This window comes from Pongo pygmaeus, chromosome 4 (assembly GCF_028885625.2).
Source record: "Pongo pygmaeus isolate AG05252 chromosome 4, NHGRI_mPonPyg2-v2.0_pri, whole genome shotgun sequence".
Classification (NCBI taxonomy): domain Eukaryota; kingdom Metazoa; phylum Chordata; class Mammalia; order Primates; family Hominidae; genus Pongo; species Pongo pygmaeus.
The window spans coordinates 77,480,980-77,493,286 of record NC_072377.2 but is presented as its reverse complement, the minus strand read 5'-3'; the positions used below and the strand labels follow the sequence as shown (position 1 = coordinate 77,493,286).

The 12,307-nt window shown below is 37.2% G+C and overlaps 1 protein-coding gene across 5 annotated transcripts in view; it reads right to left on the bottom strand.

Moving 5' to 3' along the window:
• ARHGEF28 (Rho guanine nucleotide exchange factor 28) overlaps window positions 1–12,307 on the bottom strand; it is a 312,580-nt gene that overhangs the window by 86,169 nt on the left and 214,104 nt on the right. For all 5 annotated transcript variants that reach the window (XM_054486932.2, XM_054486933.2, XM_063664896.1 and 2 more), the window contains 3 exons: window positions 8,760–9,040; window positions 2,811–3,018; window positions 197–308 (listed from right to left, as the gene is read on the bottom strand). In XM_054486932.2, the coding sequence (XP_054342907.1) occupies window positions 197–308; window positions 2,811–3,018; window positions 8,760–9,040 (601 nt within the window). The remainder of the gene's footprint in view (window positions 1–196; window positions 309–2,810; window positions 3,019–8,759; window positions 9,041–12,307) is intronic.

The following is a 12,307-nucleotide window of genomic DNA, read 5'->3' as shown; positions in this document are numbered from 1 at the left end:
AAATCAAATCCGATCAAAATCAAATTTGGCTGTTATCCAATAAGAAAAGAATTTTGTCAGGCTTAGAAAAACCAGTTATGAAAACAGAACTGAAAATTCTGGTCTGCTGTTCTTGAATATTTTATGTACTTACACTAACTGAAAAATCTGTTCTGGAACAGAGTGTTTTCAAAGGCAAATGTTAAGTGATGCTTACCTTCAGTTGAACTGCACACTGTTAATTCACGCACCAAACGAGTTTTTCCTAAAGAAATCTTGGGTGATGAGCAAGAATAAGAACGTGAGCGAACTCCAGAAAGCAGTGATTCCTAAAAGAGATTAGAATATAGTTTTTAAAAATTTACACATGAGATCTGAAAATATATATTCACCACCTCAAATGTTACTAAATTAGCACCTTTGAAAAGAGATTCAACCTGAACATTTCCGATATGATCTCATTATGTGTTTCTGTTTTCCTCTCACAATTTTTAAAATGTTATTGCCATTTTAATACTTCAGCAACCTTAAGTTTGGGGAATAGTTCCTGTATATACTATAGAATGCAACTATGATATCCTAGCCAACTTGGCTAAAAATGAAAATTTAAGACAAATGACTTTTTCTTTGTATATTCAACAATGAATTTATTATTTTACCTGAGATGTCAGTTATTTTGTTATTTTACTGTAGCCCTCCAACAGAATTCTATATTAACTGAGATTTCTATATTTAAGGATTACTAGAGGATAGTGGAACAGCCACTTACAATTATAGGAGATTTTTAGACTTCCAAACCATGATTTAAATTTATAATGTTAGCTGCAACGTTTAGGGAAAAATATATCCAGTTAAGATATAAATCCTTCCAATCTGTACTCAACTTTTGATAGACCTTCCATCTAGCACTTTCTGGGGTGGATGTTTGGATATCACTAATTTATACATCCTTAATATTACTACTTTAAAATGACCTGCTGGTTTTGTTCCTGTTGTCCCAATTACTTATTATTCCTATTATTATATTGGCAACATAGATGAAAATACAAGATGGCAAGATCATTAAAACATAGTTTTCTTAAATGTTACAGAAAATTTAAGTGAATATGCAATAGAACTCCATTGAAGCCATTTATAGTACCCAACTTCTATCCTATAAAGGCCTTAGGATTGATGCTGCCCATGCATTTTTAAGATATCACTTAAGGTTAAGGCTAAAAGAAAATAATGCAAAACTCTTTACTAAAATTAAACCATCAGAAACTGACCTTCACGAGCACTGATCTCTTTTGTTTCCTCTAAGGAAAAACACATGGATACCCTAACTTCATTAGTTTAGTTAAGGAGCCTGGAGGAAAGTTGAAAAATGGAAGCCTAACCTTGCTTCAAAGGGCCCTTGGGCTTTGGCTCTTATCTTACTAGGGAGCACCTACTGGGCCTAGATGTCAAGAAGGCCAACCCAAGTTGTCCTATAACCCTAAACAGTGAGCTGGCCACTAAGGGCCCTCTTCAAAGTCACGTATACATGGTAACCATTTGTCATGACAATGGAACTTTGAAAATTGTCCAAAACTTTGGCAAAAAGTTATACTGGGTAATTACAGAGGCAAGGCAGATATATTTATGGTTCAGATTCTTCCTAAAAATGAGCAACATGAAACTGTTTCAAAAGACTGGATTATTTTTCATCCAAGTAATGATGAACTTTTCACAATTCCACTCAACATGCAAAACTAAGAAGTATCTACATAACAACCATACAAATTCCTCATTATCCAGAAATATCACATGACCTTCAGATGCAAAAGATTATGGCAGCTCTACAGGTCTTAGAGCAGAGGGTAGAGGATGCATGATCTGTGCTCAAAAGACCCAGAATTGAGTTCTGAGTCTATCACCAAGCTGGTGATACAAAGCTGGACAGAACTCTAACCTTTCCAGAATCTCATCTACTCAAAAAATAAAATTAAATAAAAGCACTACTTATGTAATAGGTGAGTTATGAGGCAATTATATATTTTGTACATACATAAAACATATTTTGTATATTGTAGGGCATGCTAAAAAATAAGGTATTATCATAACAACCATATGTTAGAAAGAGAAGTTTTGCCATAGCACACATTGTTTTACAGTAATAAGTAAACTTAAGAAGAAAACAAGTAGAAAATAACAAATCAAATAGGAAAAAAAAATATGTTCAAATGCAAAAGGGCTTTCTTACATTCAGAGGAATGTATTTAGTTTTTTAATAAATAAATAAGTAAATAAATAACAAAAAAACAAGCACACCTAAATGAAACTCCAATGTGAAATAGCCAACAAGATAAAACCTGGCTCCTATGGAAAAGTTGACAAAATTTGTGATGTTCCGGATTAGTTCAAGCAGCCAGAAATGCTCAATAAATATCACTTCTACCTTATTAACATCATTTACCTCATCATCAGGGCCACACAATTATTTATGTAAGCAAAACAAGTTTGATCACTTAAACTCATTTAATACTATTAGTTTTTCTCCCTTTGCTTAAGAGATGATGGGAGAAATCATTGTAAAATGATAAAATTTTCCAAGTATGTGAAAGAAAGATGGTATGTACTCATGGTGAATTAATGAAAATATAAATCAGCCATTTTGAGTAAAGATTATAAAAATTAAAACAGAGTGGGAAAGATTAAAAAGACAGACTCAATCAGATATCACATGGGTCTCAAAAAAATAGTTCATATGTATGAATAAAATATAATATGTCTTTCAGATACAGATGGGTAAATGTAGACAACATATTCTTCACACTTGCAATATACCAAATTAATACCATTAAGAATACCTTCGACTGTAGATTACTTGATAGAGGAAGTGATTCAGCCCTGGAGATATTAAAATCCGGTTCAGTGTTAGTCTCAAAAGAGTCCAATTCATCCCCACTAGGAATCCCAGTTCTTGAGGAGCTCTGAGACCCTGGAGTGTAACAGATGTGCGATGACTCAGAATGCCCTTCCCCTTCACTGTCCACGTCCAAGGCATCAAGGCTAGAACTAAAGCACAAAGCCAGCAAGTAAGCAAAGAAGCAAGGAAGGACACAGAGCCTCATTGGTTTCTACTTCTCTGAATTCAGATTCTTTCACTGGGGCGGGGGGGTGCAATAGGTATTCATTTAATTTCCAACTAGTATTTAATTAGCCTTTTTCTCCTCCCTCCAAATCTCTTTTTAAACAAAATTTTATGTTACCCCAAATGAACATTCCTATGTAGCAAAAGCCATTTCTTTCTTTCATTTTCTTTTTTCTTTTTTTTTTTTTTTTTTTGGAGACAGTTTTGTTCTTGTTGCCCAGGCTGGAGTGCAGTGACACGATTTTGGTTCACTACAACCTCCGTCTCCCAGGCTCAAACAATCTTCCCACCTCAGCCTTCAGAGCAGCTGGGACTACAGGCGTGTGCCACCACGCCCGGCTAATTTTTGTGATTTTTGCGTTTTTTGCCATGTTGCCCAGGCTGGTCTCAAACTCCTGGGCTCAATGGATCCACCCACCTCAGTCTCCCAAAGTGCTGGGATTGCTGGAGTGAGCCGCCATGACTGGGGCAAAAGACATTTCAAATGCCTGAAGAAACAAAAGCTGGTTTGAGTTAGTACTAACCTCACCACTTCTGTTTTGTAAATATAATTATTGATATCGCAAGTCCCAAATGGTAACCCATCAAATATTTTAAATGCTGGTGGAAACAGAGCCACTGGGCTGTTTGCAGGGAAGCTTCTGGGGGGATTTGCATGTGACTAAGCTGCGGAAATGTCATTCTCTGCCTGTCCCTCAGCTGGGAAGCTCGGGAGGGCAGAGGCACACCAAGGAGAGATGTGTGAAGGTCCCAACCATCCGCCCCAGGGCCATGTCAAGACACAGTTCAGAAGTGAGTCATGTAATGTCCCAAACATGTCATACTAAATGATCATTTTTAGAGGTTAAAAAAAGATGATTCCAAGGCTGGGCGCGGTGGCTCATGCCTGTAATCCCAACACTTTGGGAGGCCGAGGTGGGCGGATCATGAGGTCAGAGATCGAGACCATCCTGGCTAACATGGTGAAACCACATCTCTACTAAAAATACAAAAAATTAGCCAGCTGTTGTGGCAGGCACCTGTAATCCCAGCTACTTGGGATGCTGAGGCAGGAGAATGGCGTGAACCCAGGCGGCAGAACTTGCAGTGAGCCAAGATCACGCCACTGCACTCCAGCCTGGGTGACAGAGCAAGACTCCATCTCAAAAAAAAAAAAAAAAAATGATTCCTTTGAAAACTCTATCTTAGAACCAGGTAGTAATTCTGCTTGACAACAACTTTTTTCCTTATTTAACTTTAATAAACCATGAAGTTAAAAGGAAAGAATTTGACCTCCTACATCCCAGGTCTATTCCATAACATTACGTTTTAAACAATTCAAACTTGGAGGCCAACAGCTTTCCTGGGTGCATGTTAATGCACGAAGCATTTCAAATGTGTGTTTTGCGGTTTTTTTTTTTTTTTTTTTTTTGGTTGTTACAGTTCTGGAGTTATAATTTTAATAACAAAACAATGAAACTGTCTTGATTTTGAAATACAAGAACCAGAAAATGAAACTTTGAATTAACCTGTTTAGGTTATTTTTTTAAAAAAACCATAGGCTATTTAATGGACACAGTAAGTTAACTGAATACATGGTATGAGTCCTGGTCTTACTCTACTATGCCTCTAATGCAAATACAGAGCAGTTTCTAACCCTTGAACCCTTTCACAGGCACTACTGGGTACCAGAAAACCCAGCAGTGAGAAGAAGCCCTGGCTGGCACCACCAAGGATTTCCAAAGTGGGGTTTTCTCCTTTGGGAACTCATTGAGGGCCAAGGTGAAGGCCTAGGCATTGAGAAGAAAAGCACACATTGGAAGTGGACTTCACACTTTACCTCAATTAAACATCCAAATATCATGGAGTCTATTCAACTGTTTCTCATAAAACACTGAAACTTCATGTTAAGAATATCTTCCTGGTAAATGCTGTTGCTTTAAATGCTCCGGTAAATGTATTATGTTGGTGCAAAAGTAATTGTGGTTTCTGCACTAATCTAATAATTACAGGTATTTCAAGTTGCTACGTGGTTTCCTAGTACAACAATCTGAGACGGAAGGAGGCTTCAAGCGGGTTGAAGCTTGCCGACGTCTTGTACCTCAGCACTTGTCTTTCAACTTGTGATCTCTGTACTAGTGGAAAATAGTTCTTCAAATGATTGGCAGCCCGCAATAATATCCAATTTTAACACAAGCCTTTCCAGTTACAGACAGCATTTCATCATCACTATGAATACATCCTAGAAGTATCAGTATTTTATTTTGCATACTATAAAACATTGTTTCTATTCATTCAAATGGGGCTACTACTTTTATTTGTTAAGCTATTAACCTAAGATATTGGTGGCACAGGCAATATTCTTCAGGATAACCTCTAGGTTGTTTTACGATATTTTTTTCTAATTCCCAGTAGTGGGATAAGAAATCAATTCATTAGGTTGTAACTAGAGTTTTTAAAAAAATAATATAGAATAGAAAATATCAGAATATGTTGCACGTATCATTTTATAAGACTTCACTTAAATTTTATGGGAGATAGGGGACGTTCATGGTGTGACATGCACTTCTTGCTCCGTAGTTTTTAAAAAGGTTTGAAAAATACAAGCTTTAGAATGAAACAAACACTTGTCTACTGCTTAATTTTTTGCTGTATAGTATTTTTAAATTAATGTTTTATTACTTATCTTTCCTTTGTGGCTTCTCAAAACAGTTATTACATTTAAATAATATAACATAATGGTTATATAGTATACATATTTTAGTTTCACCAAAATATTCTTTTAAACCCTAGTAAACTTAGGACTCAGGTCCCAGTCAGCTATGTCCTTATATTAACTCCAGTTTTTACTGTGTGCCCCCAAATTTCTCCTTCATTAGAAGTTTCCAGCCTCTAGGGCTATTATCTGCTTATTAACAAATTAAGTGCATTTCACTTTGCGTTTGTTATCAACTGTGCTTCCTACCACAACATCCACTGAAGGAAGGGACCCACAGCCACCCTAGGGCTTTCCAGGGATTGCGACTTCTCTCCCTTCATTCCTACATTTTTCAGAGGAGAGGGAGGGCAAAGGAGATGAAGTCAGCTCATGGAACCAGCCAGAAAGCTTTTCTGTAGAATGGCTTCTCCTTCCTCTCCTAGCTTCCTCCCTTTCCCCTGAGCAGTGACATCTTCACAGAGGCTTCTAATTACCTGTACTCAGAACAGATATTTTGTCTAAATTATATTCTACAGAGGAAAAAGTCTATCTGTAGCAGTGAAATGTTTAAACTTTCCAAGACAAGACCATGATCAGAAAGTATAATTTAGATACTCTGCAAGTATCTGCATAAGTATCAATAAAACAGAGAGACTATTTGTGTCTTTTCCATGCTATATTCCTAGAGGACTTCTTCTAAAGAACTTATTTATCTCTTGAGATCTGGGGGCTCACAAACCTGACAGATTTTTTTTTTTTTTTTAAAGACAGAGTCTCGCTCCGTCCCCCAGGCTGGAGTGCAGTAGTGCCACCTCTGCTCACTGAAATCTCCGCCTCCCGGGTTCAGGCAATTAGCCTGCCTCAGCCCCTCCCCTGAGTAGATGGGATTACAGATGTGTGCCACCATGCCTAGCTAATTTTTGTATTTTTAGTAGAGAGGGAGTTTCACCATGTTGGCTGCCTAGGCTGGTCTTGAACTCCTGACCTCAGGTGATCCACCTACCTCGGCCTCCCAAAGTGCTGGGATTGCAGGTGTGAGCCACCATACCTGGCCACTTGACAGATCTTAAAGAGCCACTGGAATGCATTTATCACACATAGCTCAATTTATTTTTGCAAAACTGTACAGAATCTTGTGTGGACTGGCAGTTGCTTGTCCCAAGCAGACGTGTGGACAGTTCAAATTAGCCTATCACTTCAAATTATAGTAGTGACTACCCAGCATCTACAAAACCATAATTCACAAAGTATAAATCTAAAGCAAGTCTTTTATTATTTACACATCACACATAACCCTTGGTACCAATATGTGCTAAAGTTTTACAACCTCAAATTGCATATTGTGCTGTATCTCAGTGATGGACACCTACTGATTGCTGGTTCCTCTACCTTTCTCTCCCCTCTATATTAACTCTCTGCTGAATACTCATTCACCTATGTGCGTGTTCATTCACAGAGAAATATTTATATACATAGTCACATATGTGTGTGTATTTTATGTTCACTTTGATTCATTTTATATGTGAAAATGAACATATAATCACATGGGTAGGATACGGTGAAAAAAAAAGCTACTCCCTAAGGAAAGTGTGATCAACAGGATAAAATGAAATTAGTGGAAATTGGCCTGTTCTCTAAAGAAAATAGACAATCAGATAGACAGATACAGATATACAGATATGGACACACATGTGTGCACACACACTAATATATGTAATCATATCAGATGCAATGAAACTATCATTTTAATGAGTTTTTATATATTCAAGAAAATATAAGGTAAGTGAAAGTAAAATAAAGATAAATTTTATGTTAAAATATAAAATACATATTATGTTAAATAAAACAAACATTCATGAGCCCATCCAACTTGAAACTTGGATACTGGCCATCTACCATGGAAACTCTGTTATGATTCATTCCATTCCCATTTCCCTATTTCCTTCCCTAGATGTAACAACTATTTTGAATTTAGGTATTTTTTCCCCTTCGTTATTTTGTTTTTCTTTTTCTCTCTCTCTCTTTTTTTTTTTCTTCTTTTTGAGACAGGTCTCACTCTGTCACCCAGGTTGGAGTTCAGTGGTGCCATCTTGGCTCACTGCAACTTCTGCCTCCCAGGTTCAAGCGATCCTCCCACCCCAGCCTGCCAAGTATCAGGACTACATGTGCGTGCCACCACGCCCAGCTAATTTTTGTATTTTTGGTAGAGGTGGGGTTTTACCATGTTGCCCAGGCTGGTCTTGAGCTCCTGAGCTCAAGCGTTCTGCCTGCCTTGGCCTCCCAAAGTGCTGGAATTACAGGCGTGAGCCACCACGCCCGGCCTCTTGTTGTTCTTTCTAGCTTATGCACATATGTAGGTACCCTATAATAATATATTGTTTAATTTGCATTCTATAAAAATGAAATCTAACATGTATTTTGGGGCTTTTTTTGTTCCTTCATGCTTCTAAGGTCTATGTTATTGTGCATGCAGATGTAATTGTAGCTAATTCATTTTCATTACTGTACAGTATTCTATTGTGTAACTATATATAATTTATTTATTCCACATTTGGGTTATTTCCTGCTGCTATAATAATATTCCATATAGGTCTCCTAGTACACAAGAGGAAAATGCATATTTGACTTTACAAGATAATGTCAAATTATTTTCCCAAGTTACACAATTTTCTCTCCTATCATCTTTATGCAGGAATTTCCATGTTATGCATTCTCACCAAAACATGGGATTGCTAGATTTTTTAATTTTTGCCAGTCAAGTGAGTATAAACTGGTATCTCATCGTGGTTTTCCTTTATCATATTTTAGTCAGTTTTCTTAAGTGTCTTACTTCCAAATCATTGAATACAGGAACCTAAAAGGGGACAACATTTTGATGGGCAGATAAAAGTGGTAGAGACAATAAAAAGTTTAAAACTAGAATTTTTGAAGTCTACCTATAAGGTTCTTTGATTTTCTACAGTTTTCCTCTACAATATAGAATCTTACCTTCTTTTCTTTAGATGACTTTGTTCCTTTTCAAATCCATGCCAACCAAAAGAAAGATTCAAGTTGGAAGCACACGAACTCGATGGTGACATGAAGGACCGCTGGGCTTCAGTGTGTGCTGTCCCTTCGACATTTTCGCTAAGTGGGTACACACTGGGACTGGTTTCTGTCGGAAGGGTCTGTTTGCTGCTCTGAGGCCCCAGAGTGCAACCTCTGGATTCAGGGCTGGTAGTGGCAGTGATTCCCTCTATATTAATATAGCTGATATCCAAATCGCCAACCTGGAAGTTGAAAGAGAAACATTTCCTGAGTAAAAGCAGGTAAGATTGGCCTAGCTAAGAATTAATTAAATTTTCCCAATTTAAAAACTTCTGGCCAGGCGTGGTGGGAGGCCGAGGCTGGCAGATCACTTGAGGTCAGGAGTTCAAGACTAGCCTGGACAACATGGTGAAACCCCATCTCTACTAAAAATACAAAAATCAGCCAGGGTGTGGTGGCAGGCGCCTGTAATCCCAGCTACTCAGAGACTGAAGCAGGAGAATGGCCTGAATGGGAGGCAGACGTTGCAATGAGCAGAGATTGCGCCAGTGCACTCTAGCCTGGGTTACAGAGTGAGACTCTTGTTTTATGTAAACAGAGAATTATTTTATATGTTTTTGTTCACACGGCAGTTATCCTATAATTCACAAAAAGGAAGACCAACTGAGTATTTTATAAAGTTGTTCCTTTATTACAAAACCAGAAGCTGATTATGCCTCTAACATTTTATGAACCCCTGACTCAAAATGAGGGGGAAATGTTTTAAATACTTGAGGAAAAAACTAAAGACTATACAGCTTTATTCAAAAAGTAGCTCATAGGAATCTGGGTACCAAGGTAATAGTGGTCACATAAAGCTGAGTCTCACAAAAAGCAACATCAAACAAAAAGAACAAATAAAGCTACATAAAGTGCACGTACATAGCATCATTAGAAGAAAGAAAATGCCCAAATTTCAAATTACCTGTAAATAATAAAATCAACAGCAAATCCAGCAGGTAAGCCCTCGTGCTCCTACTGTAAGACTCTGCGGAGGGTAAGGGGAGTTGGGAAAATCTGAATGGCAGAGAAAGGACAGAACTTCTGGAGGCCCTAAGACTTACTTAAAAATCTTCCCCAGAAAGAGAAAGCCCAACCCACATGCATGAAAAAGAGTCCTAGCTGATCAAAGCACTCGCTCTAAGAAAGGCGTACTTTTAAGCACCCATGATTTGAGGTGGCGGTCATCAAAAGGCATCATGTCTGGGGTGAGGACAGTAAAAGGGAAGACAGTAACACCATTTAGAGATAGAGCAGTGAAGGGGAAAAAGAAGCAAAAGAGGAAATGTTAGAATCCTAAATCATCGAGCATCATAATTTATTAAAGCAAAAACCGTTAATGAATGCTTAATTAATGGGTGAAAGTCTAATGAGCAACAGGATATTTACAAGGGCATAAAATATCTCCTGACATGGTACTTAATAATTTTTTAAAAAACAGTAATTTTACTAAAAAAGGAACTTGGGAGATGAAAGATATTAATAAAATCACCAGTAATGGGACAGACTGATGTCCTATGCCTGCTGATACAGTGCACTGAGAAGCACCCATCATCACTTCCGTAGTATTCCTGCCAAACATGCCTAACCTGAATCCAATTATGAGGAAATATCAGATAAACCAAAACTGAAAGACACTCTTAGCAAAACACAAGAACAAAAATAATGGTCTGTATTCTTTTAAAATATCAGCGGCATAAAACACAAAAACTGAGGAACTGTCCCAGATTAAAGGAGACTACGGAGACACAACAACTATATGCAACACATGTAATGGAATTTTCTTTTGCCACAGGGAACATTATTGGGACAACTTGCTAAAATTGAACAAGGTCTGGAGATAGCTAATAGCATTGTATCAATGATAATTTTATGATTTTGGTAACTGTACTGTGCTTACATAAGAAACTATCCATGTTTTTAGGAAAATACACCATGAAAGATTAAGGGGTAAAGGAGCACCATATTTTTCATTTATTCTCAAATGGTTAAGAAATATTTATAGACATAATTTAACTATTTGCATGCATACATAACCACCCACTCAGGGAATGACAACGTAAAATGTAGTAAAATACTACCATTTGAGGAATTTGAGTAAAGGGTATACAGGGATTTTCTGTACTGAAATTATGAAACAAATGTTTTTTTCAAAGTAGTTTATATGACAGAAATTTTCAAAGTAACTTTCATCATGTGAATTTTCTCAACAGGAAGGCTGATAACCTTGAAAATTAATGGGAAACATTAATATATGCTAGTAATGTTTTTAGGTTTCCTTGACAGGTTGAGGAAGATAAAGAAAATTAGATAAGATTATTTTCAGATATTGCCAGAAAACATTTTAAATATGCAGAATTTGTACTCCTTACATTGTCCTTGCTATTCAAATAGATATAGGGGCTATTAAAAAAAGTACTATGCTAACGTAATGGACTTTGTGATTTTGTTGCAGATTTAGTTTTATTTCTCAGTTTTCAATGCACAACTCGGCAATCTGCTATGTTGCAGTTTGTTGAATTAACTTGTTTGAGTTCTCTCTAAATGCATGCTTCACTTTTATTTTCTTTTTGGCTTCACATCATTAAAGCAATACTTCTTTCACCAAGAATATTCCAGAATAAAAATTATATCTTGGCTGGGTATAGTGGCTCATGCCTGTAATCCCAGTAACTTGGGAGGCCAAGGTGGGCAGATCATTTGAGGCCAAGATTTCAAGACCAGCCTGGCCAACATGGCGAAACTGTCTCTTCTAAAAATACCAACATTAGCCAGGTGTCATGGTGCACACCTGTAATCCCAGCTACTCTGGAGGCTAAGGCACAAGAATTGCTTGAGCCTGGGGGGTGGAGATTGCAGTGAGCCAAGACAGCACCATTGCACTCCCATCTGGATGATAAAGCAAGAGTCTGTCTCAAAAAAAAACAAAACGGAAGGAAGGAAGGAAGGAAGGAAGGAAGGAAGGAAGGAAGGAGGGAGGGAGGGAGGGAGGGAGGGAGGGAGGGAGGGAGGGAGGGAGGGAGGGAGGGAGGGAAGGAAGGAAGGAAGGAAGGAAGGAAGGAAGGAAGGAAGGAAGGAAGGAAGGAAGGAAGGAAGGAAACGAAAGAAAATTTTTTATTTACCAAATCTTTGGTTTGGTAAATTTTGCATTTTTAATGTATTTGAGAACATGTAAACACATAATATATATAGTTTTCCTCACATAATATTGAGTAATTTACAATTTTAGTTACTTGAGGTAAATGGAAATACTATAGTTACAGTATTCACTAAGGCTCAGAACAAAAAAAATAAGGGCTCAAGAAGTATTTTATTTAAACAGCTGAGAAAATATGGCAGTAGAATAAATCTATTAAAATCAAAACATGACAAAAATATATGCACTGAAAACTATAAAACATAAATGTAAGAAATTGAAGCAACACAGATAAATGGAAAGATATCCTATGTTCACAGATTAGAAGAATTCA